The sequence below is a fragment of the Heterodontus francisci genome, chromosome 4 (assembly GCF_036365525.1).
Source record: "Heterodontus francisci isolate sHetFra1 chromosome 4, sHetFra1.hap1, whole genome shotgun sequence".
Classification (NCBI taxonomy): Eukaryota; Metazoa; Chordata; class Chondrichthyes; order Heterodontiformes; family Heterodontidae; genus Heterodontus; species Heterodontus francisci.
In genome coordinates this window covers 175,973,497-175,996,026 of record NC_090374.1, presented here as the reverse complement: position 1 = coordinate 175,996,026, position 22,530 = coordinate 175,973,497, and the positions used below count along the sequence as shown (strand labels likewise).

General features: G+C 43.9%; 1 protein-coding gene across 2 annotated transcripts; it reads left to right on the top strand.

Moving 5' to 3' along the window:
• The first annotated feature begins 113 nt into the window (after positions 1 to 113).
• Positions 114 to 22,530, top strand: aptx (aprataxin). Of its 2 annotated transcripts, XM_068030614.1 has the most exons (8): positions 114 to 386; positions 2,309 to 2,442; positions 5,658 to 5,704; positions 10,097 to 10,459; positions 11,761 to 11,820; positions 13,075 to 13,301; positions 18,123 to 18,226; positions 21,584 to 22,530. In XM_068030614.1, the coding sequence occupies exons 2-8, from the start codon at positions 2,313 to 2,315 to the stop codon at positions 21,733 to 21,735; spliced, it is 1,083 nt and encodes a 360-aa protein (XP_067886715.1). In that variant the 5' UTR covers positions 114 to 386; positions 2,309 to 2,312; the 3' UTR covers positions 21,736 to 22,530. The 2 variants fall into 2 exon arrangements, with proteins under 2 accessions (XP_067886715.1, XP_067886716.1); XM_068030615.1 differs by lacking the exon at positions 10,097 to 10,459.

Below are 22,530 nucleotides of genomic sequence, written 5' to 3'. Positions count from 1 at the left end.
CAGCTGTACAAAGATGGCGACCATGCGGCTTCACCTCGCGTTGTGCGCACTCGCAGTCCGATAGGCCCGCTTTTTGGGGTCGCAGTGCATGTCGGGGAGTGAGGCAGTGTGGCGGAAGTGCGCTGCATTGGCTTCCGGGAAGGTGTATTTCTTCTTGTGGGCGAGAACAACTTTACATTTTTCTGTTTTTGTTTTGAAAAAAAAAAACGGTGGAGCCAGGCGGGAAATTTAGGCGACATCGTTAGTCTTTAAAGTATCGTTCGGGTCCTGGTCTGTCTGGTATTTTGCTGGCTGCGTTTTCTGCCCAGATTCTTTGAGCCTGATTCCCAGACCTGAGTATTGGGCCTATTGATTCCAGGCTTCATCAGCCCTGCTGCTGCAGAAAGGTGGGTCTGGGACTGGGTTCTTTAACAGAGGGTGGGGGCAGATTCAATAGTAACTTTCAAAAGAAAATTGGATAAGTAGTTGAAGGTCAAACATTTGCAGCACTATGGGGAAGAAGCAGGGTGGAGTGGGACTAAAACAAGAAATGCTGGATTCACTCAGCAGGTCTGGCAGCATCTGATGCTGCCAGACCTGCTGAGTGAATCCAGCATTTCTTGTTTTTGTTTCAGATTTCCAGCATCCGCAGTATTTTGCTTTTATATTGGAGTGGGACTAATTGGCTGAATGGCCTCATTTTGTGCCTTATCATTCTAATCATCCCTGCTGAATGTTATGATTTATGTCCTATAAATTTAAATTAAGCGCATTGTGGGTTTGTAGTCATCGCCTTCTCTGGGTTTCACTCTTCTCAAGTCAGAATGGTTGTTTGTTCGAGCCCCCCCTCCAAAAACCTGAGCAGATATTTTAGGCTGACACTTCCAGAGCCAGCACAGATGGAATGTTGCAGTATCAGCAGTGCCATCTTTCAGATGAGATGTTAAATCAAGGCCCCGTTTGTTCTCTCAGGTAGATGTAAATTATAAAATTGCTGTTTGAGGGACCTTGTGCACAAATTAGCTGTCACGTTTCCTACATTATGACAGTGGCTACCCATCAAAAGTACTTCATTAGGTGTAAAGTGTTTTGGGATTGTGAAAGGTGTTATATAAATGCAAGTCTTTTTTGCGGTGTGACTGGTCACAGAGTCACAAATGACACTTGCTTACTCCGTAATGTTACTGTTGTACTTCATGTTCGCACATCATTTAGATTAATGGTTTGGATTTGGAAGCCCATTGCAAATTGATCAAATTATAGATGCAAGTCAACAAACCATTTCAGATAAAAATTAACACAGATCAGAGTAAAATACTGCTCGTAGGAAAGAAAAATATGTAACAGGTACTCATTCAGTAATGATTTTGAAGTGGTTATTGGATGAATTTGAAAGAGCAGAGTCCGAGACTTCAAACTCAACCATTCATTCCTCCCTATGCTAGTGTACAACTACTTTATGGTTTTTATTTGATTGCTCTATATTTCTGGCAACTTTTGCGCTGTCTTTTGTTTAAAAAATCGTAATAAGGCACTGTGAAATTCAGTGCATATGTTGCACCTTCGTTAGTGTGAGGGAGAAACTTGTACAGAACATGCTAAACTGCCCCAGCAATGTGTTTGTGTATCTGTATTTTCATCCATGGAAAAGTTCTTTGGTACATTTTCTTCAGGTGACGTTAGATAGACTGAACAAAGTGCTTGAGGAATTGCTGCTCTTTAAAATTTACACATGATAAGCCATGGGAGGAGGTGGCAGTAGGGTATGATGAGCTAGCTAAAGAACTACAGAAGGTCTTGCATAGAATTACGTGGAATGTACACCACAGAAACTGGCCATTCAGCCCAACTGGTGTTTTTGCTCCACACGAGCCTCCTCCCACCCTACCTCACCTCACCTCACCTTATCAACATATTCTTCTATTCTGTTCTCCCTCATATGTTTATCTAGCTTCCTCTTTAAATATATCCGTGCTATACCTGCCTCATTTACTCCATGTGACAACGATAGTAAAGTACTGGGGGTTTAACAGGAGTGATTATCAAACACAATTGAACACTGAGTCACATAAAGAGAAATTAGAACAGGTGACCAACAGCTTAGTCGAAGAGGTAGGTTTTAAGGAGCCTCTTAAAGGAGGAGAGAGAGATTTAGGGAGGGAATTCCAGAGCTTAGGGCCCAGGCAGCCAATGGCAAGGCCACCAATGGTGGAGCGATGAACAACAGGCTAGAATAAGAGGAGCACAGAGATCTTGGAGGGTTGTACAGCTGGGGGAGATCAGAAGTAAGGAGAGATACCTCACTCACTCTATTTAATCTGTTTTCCAGCACGATGCGAGTTTGTTGGCTGGTGAGTAAAGATGGGAGGCACCAACCAATACGTCTTGCGCACTCAGCCTGTGTGTTAATTGGAAGAAGCCCAGAAACCAGAATTACAGATAAAAAATGCTCAAGGCAACAAGGTGAGTGGAAACCTCACTGGCTATTTTCACAGATTCGTGCGCAATAATAAATAAATGCAAAACTGCAGCTTAAAGGGGGTGTTAATTCAGCTCACTGCACATGTAAATGAGAGGGGGGGGTGGTAAATGGGAATAGCAGAATCATCACCAGCAGTAGTTGTCTGAGAAGATGAAGGCAGAGGTTATGACTCGAAAGCGTTGAACTCCGTGTTGAATCTGGAAGGCTGTAAAATGCTTCATTGAAAGATGAGGTGCTGTTCCTCAAGCTTACGTTGAGCTTTATTGGAACAGTGTAGGAGGTCGAGGACAGAGAGGTTAGAGTGGGAGTGGAGCAAAGAATTAAATGACAGGTGACCACAAGCTCGGTGTCACGCTTGCGGACTGAACGGAGGCGCTCTGCAAAGCGGTCACCCAGTCTGCGTTTGGTCGTCTCCTTGTAGAGACTGCATCATGAACAGTGAATACCACTAGGTGAAGTTGCACCACACATGTGACCCAAAAGTGATCACTCTCAATATTCTGTATATTCTAAACCCTATACCCTATTCTTTAAATACCTATTATGAAAGGTGAGCTATTTTAATACAGTGCATTAACTTGCTTTTATAGTAATATAACCTCATTGCACAGTGTTCTCCATGGGGGAAAGCACTCACAGTTGGAATAAGTCAATTTGAACTCCCAAACTCAGCATTCTTCCTCCCTGTACCTACCAGTGAAAATGTTGTGATACAGTAAGCATACTAGAACCCCAACACTCCTGGCACTCCCCTCCTGCACATCCCCACCCCCCTCAACAGCCCCCAGCCTCAGCACTTCCCTCCTGCAAACCTTACCCCCATAGCTCATGCAATTTTCAACCAGTAACATTGGAAACCTTTTTTATGCATTCCTGGATCCAAGTATCCCTCACCGTCTAACTGATTTTCGCAACACTTCACCTTGACTCCCTATGTGAAACACTGTGGGGGATTGACTAGTGTATTTAGTCATCAGCATGTAATCCCTCCATGGCCTCACCACCTCCCCCATTTCCCCCCCCCCCCCCCCCCCCACGCCCCCTTCAGCCCTACAACCCTCTCAGGTTTCTGTGCTCCTTCAATTTTGCCTCTTGCGCATCCCCAATTTTAATTGCTCCACCATTGGCATCCGAGCCTTTGGCTGTCTAGGCCTTAAGCTCTGGACTTCTCTCCCTAAACCTCTCTGCCTCTCTACCTCTCTTTCTTCCATTAAGATGCTCCTTAAAACCTACCTCTTTGACCAAGCTTTTGGTCACCTGCCCTAATATCTCTTTATGTGGCTCAGTGTCAGATTCTGTCAATAACGTTCCTGTGAAGTGCCATGAGACGCTTACTACGTTAAAAGTATCTTGCATTTGGAACTGACTTCCCAAGAAAAGGCAGTCCTCAGTTAACCCCTTCAAAAAAGGCAGTTGAGTAATGCTTGGAGCTGGGACTGGAGATTATGTAGATACCTATGGGCTGAAATGACCAAATAGTATGCGGGAAACTGTGGCTCCTGTGGGGGTGGGAAGAAATGTCTGTAAGAGGACATGGGTTTAATTTTTTTTTTTAAGAGATACAGCACTGAAACAGACCCTTCTGCCCACCGAGTCTGTGCTGACCAGCAACCACCCATTTATACTAATCCTACATTAACCCCATATTCCCTACCACATCCCCACCATTCTCCTACCACCTACCTACACTAGGGGCAATTTACAATGGCCAATTTACCTATCAACCTGCAAGTCTTTGGTGGTGGGAGGAAACCCACGCGATCACGGGGAGAACTTGCAAACTCCGCACAGGCAGTACCCAGAACTGAACCTGGGTCGCTGGAGCTGTGAGGCTGCGGTGCTAACCGCTGCGCTGCCCTAAATACAGGAAGTGTGAGGACAGAAGCAGGTTCTGTAGTTTAAGCTTAATTTCCCCTTGGGGAATTGATCATGAAGTATTAAGCAGAGCATTCCATGCTTGGGTGGGCTAGACTTATTCTGTGAAGAATCAGCCTTGATTTAAGTGTCAGAGGGCTATGTGTTGCAGGGGACATTATAGCTGACCTGATCTTTACTTAACGTTCGCACGCACATACTTCCATAGGATAAGTACCAAACAAAAGGAGGTCTTTAATCTCTAACCCAGTGGTGTTGAGACCAATTGTACTAACCATACTAACCTTTCTGATGAAAGGACACAGGCCTGAAACGTTAACTTTGCGTCTCTCCACAGATGCTGCCAGACCTGCTGAGTATTGCCAGCACTTTTTGGTTTTGTTTCAAATTTCCAGCAACTGCAGTATTTTGCTTTTATGTTAGTGTACTAACCATACTCCTGATTGAATGTAGATGTGCATTGAATCTGGAAGCTTGCACTACTGTGTGACTCATTGGATAAGCTTACTGAGCCATGGTGGGTATGGGGGTCAGATGTGCATGTCACTAATATTTCTACCACTATTGATACAGCGTTACCAACATATATGATTTACTCAGGAGTCTTGTGACTTTTGCAAGTTTTATTAATGCTTACATTTGTGCTCCGTCATGGCAAGAGGCTACCAGGAGGGCAGAGTAAACGCTATAAGGATGTCCTTAAAGCCTCCCTGGAAAAATGTGACATCTCCACTGATTTGTGGAAATCTCTTGCCTGAGAACGCCCAAAATGGAGAAGAAGCATCCGTAACGGTGCCAGCCAGTTCAAATAATGCCAACAGGCCCAGGCAGCGACCAACTGCAAACGGTGGAAGGAGCGTTCGGAATTTCGAGCATCCCATTCACTCGCCTCACCAAACACCACCTGCCCTACCTGTGGCAGAGTGTGTGGGTCCAGAATTGGACTATTCAGTCACCTCAGAATCCACAACCCTGGAGTGGAAGAAAGTCATCCTCGTTCCCGAGGGACTGCCTAAGAAGGAGATTAATGCTTATGCTTCTAATTTTAATGTAGTTTTCGGTATGTTGAGTTTCCTGCATGATGTGAGCATTAAAATACAATCCACGCACTGAGGTTCATAAATTAATTGCAAAGAGCCAGCACAGGCACGATGGGCCGAATGGCCTTCTGCATCGTTGTATGATTCTGTGATGCATCAGCAATGCTGCTAATGGTTTTCTTGCTTTCACTTATACTCAGGGGAAGGGGCAAAAGAAGAAATGGAAAAGAACGAATTTGAGTGATGTGTGGAAAATAACTGATTTTTTTGTTCTTTTCCAGTACAGCTGAAAGCTGACTACAATAAGGGATATGTTCTTGTAAAACAGGTATAGTATCTATGCTTTGTTTCTTTTAGTGTGGTGTTATGTATTTAATTGATGTGTTCAAATTTATGAGGGGATTTGATATGGAGAAACTGTTTCCACTGGGAGGAGGGTCACTAATCAGAGGATACAGATCCAAGGTAATTCTAGCATTGTCAAAGAACCAGAGGGAAAGATGATGTGATTTTTCTTTTTAGCAGTGATTAATGATCTGGAATGCGCTGCCTGAAAGGGTGGTGGGAACAGATTCAATAGTAACTTTCAAAGGGGAATTGGATAAATACTTAAAGGGAAAAATTTGCAGGGCTATGGGGAAAAAGCAGAGGATAGTGGGACTAATTGGATAACTCTTTCAAAGAGCTGACACAAACGATGGCCCGAATGGACACCTTCTGTGCTATAAGCTTCTATATGTATGGCCCTGGATAACTTTACAAGGCATAAATTGCTAACTAGAGAAGCCGTTGTATGGTAGTCGATAAGCCCTTTTGTTGTTTAAGATACCGGTTTTCCATTTTGGACGCTCGTGAGGGCTATGGTTCCTCAGAGGTGTGTAGCGAGAGCCAAGTTCGGGGCACCACAGGTGGCTCAGCTGCACAGTTGGAAAGGAAGAAGAGTGGAAGAGAAATAGTGGTAGAAGATTCGATAGAGGAACAGACAGGTGTTTCTGCAGCCGTAGGCGTGACTCCAGGATGGTATGTTGCCTGCCTGGTGCCAGGGTCATGGATATCCCAGAGCAGCTGAGGGCATTCTTAAGGGAGAGGGTGAACAGCCAGAGGTTGTGATTCACATTAGTACCAACGACATAGGTAGAGAAAGGGATAAGGTCCTGAAAGCAGAATTTAGGGAGCTAGATAAGACATTAGAAAGCTAGTAATCTCCGGATTACTCCCAGTGCCACGTGCTAGTGAGCATAGAAGTAGGAGGTTAGAGCTGATGAATGCATAGCTGGAAAGATGATGGGGGAGGGTTTTCGATTCCTGGAGAATTGGGACCGGTTCTGGGGGAGGTGAGACCTGTACAAGCTGGACGGTTTGCACCTCAATAGGGCTGGGACCAATATCCTTGCCAGGAGTTTTGCTGTGCTGTTGAACAGGGTTTAAACTAGTTTGGCAGGAAGTTGGGGACCTGAGGGTTGACCCAAGTGCGGCAAAATCAGAAATGGAAGGCAGAAAGTTCTTGTGAGTCTGGAAGGCAGAGGCAACAAAGGATAGAAAGTTTTTTTAAAAAAGTATTTGGCAGTGCTCAAGGGTATTGCAAGGAGTATAACAAATAAAGCAGACAAGCTGAGGTCACAGATAGAAACATGGCAATATGATATAGCTATTACAGAAGCCTGGCTTAAAGAGGGACAGGAATGGCAGCTCAATGTTCCTGGTTACAGGATTTTCAGATGAGATAGGGGGATTAAAAGGGAGGGGGTGGCAATTTTGGTGAGAGAAGCAATTACAGCTGTGAGGCAGGATGATATGTTAGAAGGATCATCAATTGAGGCCATATGGCTTGAGCTTAGGAACAAAAAAGTGGCAGTCACACTACTGGGAGTGTACTATAGACCCCCGAACAGTCAGAGGGAGATATGGAGGCAAATCTCGGAGGTGCAAAAACAATAGGGCAGCAGTAGGGGATTTTAACTACCCAATACTAACTGGGATAGTTTTAGTATGAAAGGGATGGAGGGAACAGAATTCTTAAGGTGCATTCAGGAGAACATTTTTGGCCAGTATGTCACAAGCCCAACAAGAGATGGTGCAGTTCTGGACTTGGTTTTAGGTAATGAAGCTGACCAGATGCAAGGAGTGGTAGTAATCATAATTCAGTTAGTTTTACATAATTATGGAAAAGGACAGATAAAACAGGAGTTAAAGTTCTAAATTGGGGTAAGACAAATTTTACTAAGCTGAGAAGTGATTTAGCAAAAGTGGACTGGAAACATCTACTTGAAGGTAAATCAGTATCACAGCAGTGGGAGGCATTCAAAGGGGAGATTCAGGGGGTTTAGAATGAACATGTTCCTGCAAAGAGAAAGGGTGGGTCAGTCAACTTTAGAGCCCCCTGGATCTCAAGGAGCTTATAGGGTATGATAAGGCAGAAAAGGAAAGTTTATGTCAGACACCAAGAACTCAATACTCCAGAAAGTCGAGAGGAATATAGAAAGTGGAGGGGTGAAATCAAAAAGGAAATTATGAAAGCAAAGAGAGGCATGAAAGAATATTGGCAAGCAAAATCAAGGAGAACCCAAAGATGTTTTATCAATACAGTAGAGTAAGAGGATAACTAAAGAAAGAGTAGGGCCCATAAAAGACCAAAAAGGTAACCTATGTGTAGGGGCAGAAAATGTGGGTAAGGTTCTAAATAACTACTTTGTGTCTGTCTTCACAAAAGAGGAGGACGATGCAGACATTGTAGTTAAGGAGAAGGAGTGTGAAGTATTGGATGTGATAAACATAGGAAGTGAGAAAGTATTAAGGGGATTGGCATCCTTAAAAGTAGATAAATCACCAGGGCTGGATGAAATGTGCCCCAGGCTGTTAAAAGAAGCTAGGGAGGAAATAGCACAGGGTCTGACCATTTTCGGCACCATACTTGTATCCAGTGAGGATCGGAGGTCTGCTAACGTTGTACCTTTGTTTTAAAAGGGAGCGAGGGATAGACCGAATAATTATAGGCCCTTCAGTCTAACCTAGGTAGCGGGCAAATTATTGGAATCAATTCTGAGGGACAGGATAAACTGTCACTTAGAAAGGCACGGATTAATCAAGGACAGTCAGCATGGATTTGTTAAGGGAAGGTCGTGTCTGACTAATTTGATTGAATTTTTGAAGAAGTAACAAGGAGGATTGATGAGGGTAGTGCAGTTGATGTGGTCTGCGTGGTTTTTAGCAAGGCTTTCAACAAGGTCCTGCATGACAGACTGGTTAAAGAAATAAAAACTCATGGAATCCAGGAGAATGCAGCAAGCTCGATATGAAATTGGCTCAGTGGCAGGAAACAAAGGGTAATGGTTGACCGGTGTTTTTGCGACTGGAAGGCTGTTTCCAGTGGTGTTCCGCAGGGCTTAGTACACTAGGTTCCCTGCATTTTGTGGTATAAACGATTTGGGCATTAATGTAGGGGGAATGATCAAGAAGTTTGCAGATGACACAAAATGATGATGGTTGATAGCAAGGAGGATAGCTGTAGACTGCAGGAAGGTATCATTGGATTGGTCAGGTGGGTGAGAAGTGGCAAATGGAATTTAACCCAGAGAAGTGTGAAGTGTTGCATTTGGGGAGGTCAAACAAGACAAAGGAATAGACAATAAATGGGAGGATACTCTGAGGTGTAGACAAAGTGAAGGACTTTTTAGTGAATGTCCACAGATCCCTGAAGGTAGCAAGACCGGTCGATTAAGAAGGAATATGGAATCCTTTCCTTTTATTAGCCGAGTCGTAGAATACAAGAGTAGGGAGGTTATGCTGGAACTATATAAGACATTAGTTCGGCCACAACTTGAGTACTGTTTGCAGTCCTGGTCACCTCATTACAGAAAGGATATAATTGCACGAGAAAGGGTACAGAGGAGATTTACAAGGATGTTGCCAGGACTGGAAAATGTAGCTATGAGGAAAGATTGGATAGGCTGGGGTTGTTCTCCTTGAAACAGAGGAGGCTGAGGGGAGATTCGACTCAGATGTACAAAATTGTGAGGGGCCTGGATAGAGAGGTTAGTGACTCGGGGCATAGATTTAAAGTGATTGGTCGAAGGATTAGAGGGAAGATGAGGGTGGTGGGGTCTGGAACTCGCTGCCTGAAAGGGTGTGGCAGAAAACCTCATCTCATTTAAAAGGTGCCTGGATGTGCACCTGAAGTGCCATAACCTGCAGGGCTACGGACCAAATGCTGGAAAGTGGAATGCGTCTGGGTGGCTCTTTTTATTTTGCAGCCAGCACAGCCACAGAGGGCCAAGTGGCCCCCTTCTGTGCCGTAAACATTCTATGATACACATTCCACAAAGAATAATTACTCGATTCAGAATGATGATTAGTTTCCTACAAGTTGATTGATTGAAATGGCTTTCTCGCTTATGGCAGACTCAAAGTTAAGAATTGAGTTCTTGCAATCTTACTGAGGTATTCTGGTTCTGTTCCGTTGTGCCTGATAATGAATTTTCAGTTAAAAAAAAAAATCTCTTGAAACATTTTTGAGGCTTGAATATCTACATCAATTCCTCTCTCCCTAACCATCTCCTCCCACCGCCCCCACCAAAAGAAAGAAAATTGGACAAATAATTCTCAGGTAAAATACTGTGGAAGCTTTACGTATGAAATCTAAGTAGAAAATGCTGGAAATACTCAGCAGATCCAGGAAAATAATTCTGTTTTGTTTCCCCTGCACCCCCCCCCCCCTCCAAAGTTAGGCGTAAATCCAAGCAATGTCAATTCAGAAGACTTGGGGAAAGATAAGGAGGTGAAGTTAAAGCCGGGACAGATTCTACACATCGTCAACCAGCTGTACCCGTATACCATACAGTTTGCAGAAGAAACTTCAGAAAGAAAGACGCTGTCACCGAAGAGACCACGTGAAGAGATTTCTCCAAACAGCAGCTCCAACATGTCGAATAAGTTTCTTAAGACTCAGCACTCCAATCCAAGGGAGCACCACACATTTAATACCAAGTCCGAAAGAAAGAAAGAGAAAACTAAGGACGGCCATACGGCAGAAGCTAGCAGCAACTCAGTGATTCCAATGAATTCTACTGAGACATCGGGGAAAAAAGTAATTGACTGATTGGATTTGACTTGGCCCATCTTATGTGACATTGTGTTTAAAAAGCAGCACCTCCATTTCTACCTCATTGGCTGGTCCCTTCTTTCAAAGACTAAATGGCCCTTGACCATAATTTCCTGTTTTACATGTCTTTATACTTTACATACGAATTAGGAGCAATAGTAGACCACTTGGCCCCTCGAGCCTGCTCCGCCATTCAATAAGATGATGGTTGATCTGATTGTAACCTTGACTCCACATTCCCACCTACCTCCAATAACCTTACACCCCCTCGCTGATCAAGAATCTATCTACCTCTGCCTTAACAATATTTAAAGATTCTGCTTCCACTGCCATATGAGGAAGATAGTTCCAAAGACTCTCGATCCTCTGAGAGCAAAAAATTCTCCTCACCTCTTTCTGGCAGAGATGCAGTTTGGCAGGAAGGATTCACCCCCTGTACTGAAAATCAGCTGCTTATCAATTAATATTCAGCCTCAAGAGGTTTATAATTTTGAATTTAAAAGGAGAGAATCTTGGCTAGATGAGTGGTGTAGTTCAAAAAAGGAATGCGGTATCCTTCATTTTATTTTGCTTATATATAGTTTTATAAGTTTTGAGATTGGTGAAAAGTGCCTTTTCTTGACGAGGAAGAGCAGGACATTCTATGTGTCTATCTCCTCCCAAGGCAAGACCTAGTAACTTTACCTGTGTGTTCTGGACCATGAGCTGTACCCCACCCATTTTACAGAATGCACATATTTGAAGTTATATGCAGAATCACAAAGTGTTCGGTCTGCTCACAAATATATAGAATTAGGAGTACAGTAGCATAGTGCTTGTGTTACTGTACTAGTAATCCAGAGGCCTGGACTAATGATACAGAAACATGAGTTCAAATCCCAACTCGACAGCTCGATAATTCAGATTAAATAAATATGGAATATAAATAACAGTGATCATGAAACTACCAGATTGTCATAGAAATCTATCTGATTCACTAATGTCCTTTAGGGATGGAAATGTACCGTCCTTAGCCGGTCCGGTCTATATGTGACTCCAGACCCACAGCAATGTTAGTTGCCCTCTGAAGTGGCCTAGCAAGCCAGGCAGTTGTGTTCAAGAAGGCAACTCACCACCATCTTCTCAAGGGCAATTAGGAATGGACAATAAATGCTGGCCTTGCCAGTGATACCCATGTCCCGAAAATGAATAAAGTAACATAAAATATTTGATTGCTTAGAGAGCAAGATATTTATTGTCCAAGCATCTATACATTGGATAAGCATGTTTCTACTTTGTTGCTTTAGGATTTTCAAGGGATGTGGAGCCAGGGACTAAAAGTCTCCATGCAGGATCCAAAAGTGCAGGTATTAAACCTTTTTCTCTCCCAAAAATCTCACCAAAAATTGCAATAGCATTATCATGGGTTTTTTTTTCTGTACCACATTTGTACTAATAGCATTAAAATTTTTATATTGCCTAAAACAGATTAACTCATTGAGTGATTATAACTTGATATAGACGAAAGATACGGTCAGTTGTCAAAAGCTGAATATGTGTCAGAAGGGGGGGGGGAAATGGGTGATTCATGGAGTCACGTAGTGCTCACAGGACAGAAACAGGCCATTCGACCCAACTGGTCTGTGTCGATGTTTATGCTGCACCTCCCATCCCTCTTCAGATCACCCTATTTCATTGTTCAAATTATTGTTTGAAACACTTCCTACAAGATGTAGCATTTAGCAAAAATGCCAACTGGAGGTGGCAAAAACTGGCAGAGGTTCCACAGTTTATATTCCCTCCATGGTGCCCACAGACCTGCATTTACTGATGTGTGGAGGTGACTGCAACTGTCATTTCAGCTAGTCTAAGACTGGAGCTCTCATCTGTGGAAAAGGGTGACCTAATAGAGATGTTTGAAATTATGAAAGAGGTTTGATAGGATGGACGCAAAGAAAATGTTTCCACTTGTGTGGGAGACCAAAACTAGAGATCATAAATATAAGATAATCACTAATAAATCCAATGGGGATTTCAGGAGAAACTTCTTTACCCAGAAAGCAGTGAGAATGTGGAGCTCGCTACCACAAAGTGTAATTGAGGTGAATGGTATAGATGCATTTAAGGGGAAGCTAGATAAATCCATGAGGGAGGAAGGAATAGAAGGATATGCTGATAAGGTGAGATGAAGTAGGGTGGGAGGAGGCTTGTTTGGAGCATAAACACATGAATAGACCTGTTGGGCCGAATGGCATGTTTCTGTGCTGTAAATTCTATGTTTCTATAATACACTACTCTGTGATTTGAAAGCTTACCAAAAATAAAATCTGCCTAATAAAGCAACAGCAACTGTAGCCATTGTCCCATCTTCCCTCCTTACCCTCAAGTTCGCAAGGTGCTGATTCTAGGTTTTGCTTACTTCCTTTCCACTCTGCTCCTTCCCACTGACTGATCTCTTCCTCCCCATGTCGCAAATGTTAGCGATCCAAAATTTGAGGTGTGAATGGCTACCAGAAAAAGGGGCGGAAGGGAGCACCATTGTATTATAAAAAATCATTTGTGTTGTGTTCCTAGGTGTTCTTAATTCATCAATGCAGCTATTATTTTTCTCCCTCCCACAGGTGTATAAAGATGATACAGTTGTTGTAATTAAGGACAAATATCCAAAGGCCCGTTTTCACTGGCTGGTTTTACCATGGGAGTCCATCCCCAGTCTGAAGGCTGTGAGGAGGGATCACTTAACTCTACTTCAACACATGCATCGAGTCGGCCAGAAACTGGTGCAAGAATGTGTGGATTCTGATGCATTGAAATTTCGTTTGGGTTTCCATGCTATTCCCAGCATGAGGTAAGAGGGTGTTTATTTTCACATTGAAATCTGTGCCAGCTCCTTGCTGGAAGTATCCAAAATTAGAGCACGTTTCAGGGTTTCACAGTGACTAGCTCAGTAGAGCAAATACCTCGAGCATATAGAAGAACATTCCTGTCCTACTTGTAATTCTATTAAGAAACAAAGAATTAAATTGGCCTGCACACTGCACTAAGTTCGACTCCTATTTGTATAATGCCTTATTGTGCTTCCCAGAAACAGTGTTTTACATACAATTAATTACTTTGAGTGGAGTACCTGTTGTTATGTAGGCACCTATGCCAATTTTCACACACAGTAAGGTCCTCCAAACGCAGTTCGTTGAAATGTCAGCTCATTTGCTTTGAGGGCATAACATTGGTCAAAGTCACAGCCATCTCCCAGTTCTTCATCTAGTACCATGGCATCTTTAACATTTACCTGAATCACATGAACAAGCAGATGGGGCCTCGGCATCACCTAGATCCAAAGAAGAACACTTCCTCTGCTACACTGCCAGATTATATGCTCAAATTCTGGAGTACATTTGAATCCCTAATATTCTGACTCGTGAGATTGCTACCAACTGTATATTAGTACTTCTAAATGGGCCTCTTAATCCAAACCTTGTCAATGCACAATTTGATATATACATCAATGAGGGACAGCTGTGAGTGTATGTTAGAGGAAATCTTATACTGTTACTGTGTTTGTGGCATACCTGCAGCTTTTATTGCACTTGTCTTCCTTTGTAAAACCATACTTTAATTATAATCGGTAACCGAACTGCACTTCATGGGTGGTTACAGATAATTCCAAGTATATATAGCCGTGCATAAATATCAAAAGAAAGTGGTGTCATAGAGAGATACAGCACTGAAACAGGCCCTTCGGCCCACCGAGTCTGTGCCAACCAACAGCCACCCATTAATACGAGGCTGCGTTTGTTGACACTGCTACCACTAGGTGGCGCTGCAGTGGCACATGCCCAAATGCAGCATGTGCCACTAAAACATCACAGTCTGCGACTTCAGGCAGCTGCCAGGACTAAAGATGGCGCTGCTCAAATAATCACTTGAAGGCAACCTAACCTAAACACATGGCAACACACAATGGCCGGAGGGAGAGAGCGAGTGGGACGGGGCGGGAGCGGAGCGGGCCGGGGGTGAGTGAGTGGTCCGGGGGGGGGTGGTAGTGGAGTGGCCGCAGAGAGCAGTGAGGGGGGGGGAGTGGAGCAGCCAGACAGCGCGGGGAGGGGGGGAGCGTGGTGACGGGGGGAACGGAGCGGCCGGAGAGCGCAGCGAGGGAGGGAGGAGGGGTGCATCTTTCTGCGCATGTGCCATACGCTTGCAACAGCAAAAGACATACCGGCCGGTCTCCACACCAGGCGACACCAAGGTCTTCGGCCGCTCGCTCCCCGTGGCTCTCTACGGCCTCTCGCTTCCAGCCCCCGCCATCCAGCCACTCCGTCCAGCTGCAGATCCCCCATCCAGCTGCTCTCTCCCCTACTTCTCAACTGTACTACAGGCATTCCAGCTGTCTAGTCCTTGCTTTTTGCATCCCCCTCTTCAGGCAGTTCTGAATTTAACTCCCTCCCACTGCCCCCCCAACCCCCCCTCCCCACCAAGGACCACAGTTGAATATCTAAAGTGTAGTTGCAAAGTCGGGAAAAATATAATCAAAAACCTCAACAATTCCGTGTTTAATTATTGAGAAATTTTATTAAGTACATGAAGCATTCGAGGCACTGCTGTGCATGGATACATGAGTGCTGTGTCGCCAACATTCCCGTGAGACAGACAGGCCGAGTCTCTGCTATGCAGAACTAAAGAGATTGTTCCTGGAGAGCCTTGTGGTGAATGAACGCTTGGCTCTCTATTCCACGACTGTATTGTCCATGTGAAGAAGGCAAAGTCACAAGAGTCTGAGTTCAGTCTATTCTTGGTGAATGTTCCCCAAGCGCATCCCAATGTGCATTCCCACTTCATCCATAAATGCAAGGTTCCTTTCCACATCGTGACAAGCTCCGCAGCATGATCCGGTTGCCTTCGTTGCTTGAATGCAGACCTTAAGTCTGAAGGATTGTTTTCTCAATGGCAAGTTTTACATGAAAAGAAATGAAGAAAATCAGTGTCAGAGCTTCCCTCCCTCCATCCACTGAAATTACTGTTGTGCACACCTTTTTAAGTTCTGCAGTGAAGGCACCAATTGATAACATTGCCAATGAAGCACTTATTACCCACTTCAGATGCAGGAATCAGCACATCCTTGCGTCCTCTCCTGCACTGCCTCCGTTGCTTGAATGCCATCCGAAAGTCTCAAGGATTGTTTTCTTGAGGGCGTGTTTTACATGAAAAGAAATAAGGAAAGAACATCAGTGTCAGAGCTTCCCTCCCTCCAATTAAATTACTGTTGCACATGCTTTATGTTCTGCAGTAAAGGCATGTACTGATAACACCGCCAATGAATCACTTAGTACCCACCTCAGCTGAAGGAGTCCGGATGATGTTACTGCCCCTATCTCGTGATGGTTCAATGCTGCTCTCAGGGACAACGTGAATGATGTGAGGGTGCTGGAAAAAGAAGCACATTTCTTTTGGACTATGACCATAAAGCAGGCCATTTAGCCCAGCCGTTCCCTGCTAGTGGTTATGCTACTCCTGCGCCTTCCCATCCGCTCCCATTTAATACTGCTGACTACTGTCAGCATCGCCTTCCATTTCTTTCGCTCTCATCTACCTTTGCCTTAAAGCAACATTGGGGATGGAGAACGGTGTGGCTGCACTCCCACCTCACCAGTTGTGCACGCAGCAAGAGCATTCACATTCGTGCTACCACTGGATATGGCATGCTTGTTTCTTTTAGTGCTCAGTCACTTCTTGCTGAATGTTCCCCAAGTGCTTGACCCCTTTGGACGCCTTCTCTGCTTGACAGGCAGCAGCTGGCAATTGCGGAGTCTCTCAAGGCTCTGCATGGTTGTTTCAAGGGCGGATGGGGAAACAGGGATGTGTGTCCATGTGCACTGCTCTGATGGGTGCAGTAACAGGTGGCTGAATATCAGTGTCCATCGGTATGGTGATTGGCTCCGACAGTATGACTGAACAGCAAGGAGAGGGTCCCGCAGGTGGGGGAAGTGGAGCTGTGAACAGGCAGGCGTACGTACGGTCCATCAGCTCATTAGGCCAGGGGATGAAATGTTCAGGATCCATGGATTGTGGCACGCGACTGATGTCCAGCTCGTGGCCACCTCTGTCCGAAGGTGCCTCCAGGCAAATTGTTGACCGCACAGGAAACATGAGATGAGATAAGAAATACAGCAGGCACTCCGTAGAAACTTTACAGAAAAGAAAGTGACCATTTTAGATGGAAAGCTGTTTGCTGGACTGGAGCACATACAGTGCCCCAGACAATGGAAATGTTTTCAGAGCAAATTCCCACAGCACAGCAACTTCCCTTGGAGCAATCTCCTCTATCTAATAAAAATGAAGCAGACTGAAATCTCCAAAACGACTAAATAATCACGATAAAATGCCAGAAAATGCCCGACGAAACCTCTCCTCCTTCCACTTTCAGAAACTCGCGTCGAAGCTTGACGCATGCGTGAATATCCGAAGGTCGATGCATGCGTGAATACCTGTTGGCGTTGCATTGCTGTACGCGTAAAGCGCATGCGCAGAGGTCAACCAGGCGTGTTGCCTGAAGGTGCACACATCACGCGATGACGTCATCGGCGCATGCGTTAACCAGTCCTGGCAAGTCGGAACACAGCGCACGCGCAGAGAGGAGGAGCCCGTCTGCGCATGTGCACACCTTGGCGCAGCCTGATGACATTAGTGGCCAGCTGCGTTGTCAGGAATCACTACGTTTATACTAATCCTACATTAATCCCATATTTCCTACCACATCCCCACCATTCTCCTACCACCTACCTACACTAGGGGCAATTTACAATGGCCAATTTACCTATCAACCTGCAAGTCTTTGGCTGTGGGAGGAAACCGGAGCACCTGGCGGAAACCCATGCAGTCACAGGGAGAACTTGCAAACTCCGCACAGGTAGTACCCAGAACCGAACCTGGGTTGCTGGAGCTGTGAGGCCGTGGTGCTAACCACTGCGCTGCTGTGTTGCGTGTTTTTATTTAAAACTGTTCCTGTGTAAAATAAAGCCAGTTTAGTCTTAATGCGGTATACTTGTGTTGTTTAGTGGTAAATCCTTTCAAATCAATTGAAATTAATGCTGATAGTGAACTTATTAGTACACTGATTTTATTGTTGCTACGTAAGAATATAAGAAATAGGAGCAGAAGACGACCACATGGCCCCTTGAGCCTTCTCTGTCATTCAGTAAGAACATAGCTGATATTTTACCTCACCTCCACTTTCTTCCCTATCCCCCATATCTCTGATTCCCATAATGTTGAAAAAATTTATCTCCGTCTTGAATACATTCAACAACTGAGCATTCGCAGCTCTTTGGGTTAGAGGATTCCAAAGATTCACAACCCTGTGAGTGAGGAATTTTTTCATTTCAGCCCTAAATGGCCGCTCCTTTATTCTGAGACTGTGACTCCTGTTCTAGACACTCCAGCCAGGGGAAACAGCCTCCCAGCATCTACCCTGTCAAGCCCTCCAAGAATTTTATACATTTCAATGAGATCACCAAAATTGAACTGATCTTAATATGGTCAGCACATCTGTTTTAAGATATTGCTTTACTGTAGTTCTCAGTTTCAAGTAGAATGTATGACTTTGTAGAAAGCAGCAAGTTATTGAACATTTAGTAACTTTATTTCCCTCTTTCCTCCCATGCTTTTTCATCAGCCACATTCACCTCCACGTTATCAGCCAAGACTTTGATTCCCCTTGCTTGAAGAACAAAAAGCATTGGAATTCATTTAATACAGATTATTTCCTAGAATCAGAAGGTAAGTAGAACATCCACTTACATCAATGTTTTTTAAATGTTTCTGCATTGGGTGCATTCCCAGTGTGTCAGCCGTGGCTCAGTTGGTAGTACACTCGCCACTCCAGGACTTCACAAAAATCGAGGCTAACACTCCAGTGCAGTACAGATGGAGTACTGCACTGTCAGAGGTGCCATCTTTCAGATGAATCGTTAAACCGAGGCCCTGTCTGCCCCCCCTCAGGTGGACATGAAAGATCCCATGGCACTATTTTGAAGAGCAAGGGGGTTCTCCCCAGTATTCTGGGCTAATATTTATCCCTCAAGCAACGTAAACAGATTATCAGGTCATTATCACATTGCTGTTTGTGGGAACTTGCTGTGTGCAAATTGGCTGCTGTGTTTCCTACATTACAACAGTGACTACACTTCAAAAATATTACATTGGCTGTAAAGCACTTTGAGTCGTCCGGTGGTCGTGAAGGGCTCTATATAAATGCAAGTTTGTTTTTTTTTTCCCTGGGACCTTTGTTCAAACTGCCCAAATGAAAACAATGTTATCATTTAGCTACAGCAATAGAAACATGCTAATAAATCACATATAGATATCTGGTAACAGATTATTTTGATGACCTTGAAATCCTGTTCAAAATTTATAATTTGTGTGAAATAAATTATTTTCCATAGACTGCTTAATAGTTCGATTGGTTAATAACCTTTGCTTTTAAATTTAATGTTTGTGAATATTTCTGTATCCATCTTTCCATCAACCTTTGTCATTTATTCTCCTGCGACAGTAATAATTTCAAATCAGCAGAGCATATTTTAAATAACAGTATTACATAATATGTACAGCACAGAAAATGCCTATTTGGCTCAATTAGTCTACGCCAGTGTTTATGCTCCACCTGAGCCTCCTCACACTCCTCTTCATCTCACTCTATCAGCATATCTTATTCTTATCTCCCTTGTGGTTATCTAGCTCTCCCTTAAATGTATTTATGCTATTTGCCTCAACTACTCCTTGTGGTAGCACATTCCAGATTCTGACCACTCTCTGGGTAAAGATGTATCTCCCGAATTCCCTATTGGATTTATTACTTACAATCTTATATTTATAGCCCCTAGTTTTAGACTCCCCCACAAGTGGAAACATCTTCTCTATGTCTACCCTATCAAACCCTATAATGTCATCGCTCAGTCTCTTTTCTAGAAAAAGGAGCCTCAACCTGTTCAATCGTTATAGCGCCTCAGTTCTGGTATTGTCCTTGTAAAAGATCTGGTATTCCACCTACTTCATTGGCTTGACCTCCAGTGCGGCCGTGCTAGCCTATTGCTGCTCCCTCCATTCCTACCCTTCTCCCCGTGCCCCACCTCCCACCTTTCTAATTTCCCCTTTTCCACCCCTTCACCTCCTCCCCTACTTCCCTGTTCTTCTACATTCTTTCCACTTCCCTATTCCCTACTCTCTGGCGGGAGGTTCAGGATGTTTTACTACGTTAAGGTGCTATAAAATGCAAGTTGTTGAGGCTGTAATCGCCGCATGACCAGTTTACATAGACAGTTTCCATTATAAATGTGGGCACAGCAGTTTATAATAAAGATGTATGAATAAAACGGGGACTGATGTACGTACTGCAGGCTTTCATCCAATTATTTCTCGCCCTCCAACCCCACTTCTCTTGAATATGACACTCGGTCTTGACTGTTCCTGTACAATGTCATAACAATGAGAATATTGGTGAATTATTCCCTTCACGTTTCCGCTTTCTACAAGCCAATGTCTCTCTCGTGCATCCCCTGATCTATTAAAAGTTACTCTTATTTGTTGTCACAATTTACTGTGGTGCCAACCTTGGGAAAGGTCCAAGGTAAGCCAGCTTGGAGTTTTCATTTCCTCTGTCAGGGATCCTTATGTAAAGAAAATTACAAGCTTAACATTTATACATTACCTTAAGTCACACCCGCTTCACAAACAATTTATTACATTGAGTTTATTAGGCCCTCTGAGTGAATTGCAGGGCTGAAGTATTTTTTATTCATTCATGCGACGTGAGCATCGCTGGCAAGGCTCTAATTGCCCTTAAAGTGGTGGTGAGCTGCCGTCTTCAACTGCTGCAGTCATTGTGGTGTAGGTACGCCCACAGTGCTGTTTGGTCAGGTGCGGTGGGAGGGCGGGGAAGCTCCAGGTTTTTGACCCAGAGACAGTGAAGGAATGGTGATATAGTTCCAAGTCAGGATGGGGTGTGACTTGGAGGGGAACTTGCAGGTTGTGGTGTTCCCATGCGTCTGCTGCCCTTGTCCTTCTAGCTGATAGAGGTCGCAGGTTTGGAAGATGCTGTCATAGTCATGTTGAAGGAGCCTTGGCGAGTTGCTGCAGTGCATCTTGCAGATGATATATGCTGCTGCCACTGTGCGTCGGTGGTGGAGGGAGTGAATGATTAAGGTGGTGGATGGGGTTCCAATCAAGTGGGTTGCTTTGTCCTGAATGGTGTTGAGCTTCTTGAGTGTTGTTGGAACTGCACCCATCCAGGCAAATGGAGAGTATTCCATCACACCCCTGACTTGTCGATGGGGAAAAGGCCTTTGGGTAGTCAGGAGGTGAGTACTCACTGCAGAATTCCCAGCCTCTGACCTGCTCTTGAAATCGCAGTATTTATATACTTTAAGTTTCTGGTCAGTTGTTACCCCGCCCCTACCAGGATAGGATATCGATGGTGGGAGATTCAGCGATGGTAATGCCTTTGAATGTCATGGGGAGATAGTTAAACACTCTCTTGTTAGAGATGGTCATTGCCTGGTACTTATATGGCACGAATATTACTTGCTACTCATCAGCCCAAACTTGAATGTTATACAGATCTTGCTGCATGTGGGCATGGACTGCTTCAGTATCCGAGGAGTCACAAATGGTACTGAATACTGTGGAATCATCAGCAAACATCCCCACTTCTGACTTTTGGAGGGAAGGTCATTGATGGAGCAGCTGAAGATGGTTGGGCCTAGGACACTACCCTAAGGAACCCTGCAGCTGGGCTAATTGGTCTCCAACAACCACAACTATCTTCCTTTGTGGTCAATGTGACTCTAACCAGTGGAGAATATTCTCCCTTACTCTTGATGTGCAAGGGGTTGAGAATAATCCAAGCTTATTTCACTAAGACACTCTGAGCAATCGGAGGAGACGTTCCTCCTTTGGTTCAGACTAGATTCCAAAAAAGTCCGTTATTGAGTGAGAGATTTTGTCCCAGCTAACTTCTTTACACCTTAACTGTTGCCAGCTTGTTCTTTTTATTAAAAAAAAATGTGGACAAACTGGAATCTAAGAGCCCTTCTTGAAGTATACTAATACTAATGTTTTTATTTTTAACTTCACTAGATGTGATGAAGATGGTAGAACTGGATGGAAAGGTGACAGTGAAGGATGGAATGACTGAGTTATTAAAACTGCCACTCATGTGCCATGTCTGCCAACAGCAACAATCCACCATTCCACAATTGAAAGAGCACTTGAAAAAGCATTTGCCTTGAAAAGTTCAGCAGTCCCCAATGCTTCCACGAGCCTCTCCAACAGCATTCACTCAACAGATTTCCATTCATTGTTCAGCTGTGCAGGTTAACGAGAAACATTCGTTAGTGGTGTCATCAGCCAATAAAGAATGATGAAGCATTCCAGTGAAATACCCAGTTATGTACATGTCTTGTAACCCTTCTAAATGACAAAGCTGTGTCATCTGCTGACAATATTCTGTTGTTTCAGTGGGGAACTGTTGGTATTCAGCGAAAGACTGTTTTATGTTGGTGTTTTTAACCTTTAGCAACAGAATGTGATGGCTGAGCCATTGATACAGACATTGTTCCAGCACTGTAGTCAGTCATACAGAGGTTAGAGTTGCACACCATATTTAGACTATTACAGCACAGAAATTTACCAAGTTATCTAAACAAGGCCCATCTCTCATTTTGAGAATGGGAACGTAATGATTCCTGTATTATGCCAGGGAAGGTTGAAGTGACAGTTCCAACCTTATAGTTCCAGTAAACATTTCCACATTCCAATTACAAAATAGTGTTGAATACAATTGTTAGATTAATACATTTAATTTGGAAAAAGTTAGATCAATAGGACTCATGGTTGATTTATAGAAAAAGCTGCATCTGAACCTTGGACAATACGATAGATTCTTTTGAAAGGGAAAAGGTATGACTTGATTTAATTGAATCGAATTTATGTTAATTTGGTTACAAAAGCTAAATTCAAAAATTCTGGTTTTCTGGAAATTTGAGGATGTATTTGTTTTATTAAAAGAGCATTCATAAACAGTA

Bases quoted from the DNA above. Each gene is read 5' to 3' on its own strand.
- aptx (XM_068030614.1), top strand. From the start codon at position 2,313: ATGCGAGTTTGTTGGCTGGTGAGTAAAGATGGGAGGCACCAACCAATA. The intron at 10,460-11,760 runs GTAATTGACTGA...TTGTTGCTTTAG, and splicing joins CTGAGACATCGGGGAAAAAA to GATTTTCAAGGGATGTGGAG. The intron at 18,227-21,583 runs GTAAGTAGAACA...TAACTTCACTAG, and splicing joins TTATTTCCTAGAATCAGAAG to ATGTGATGAAGATGGTAGAA.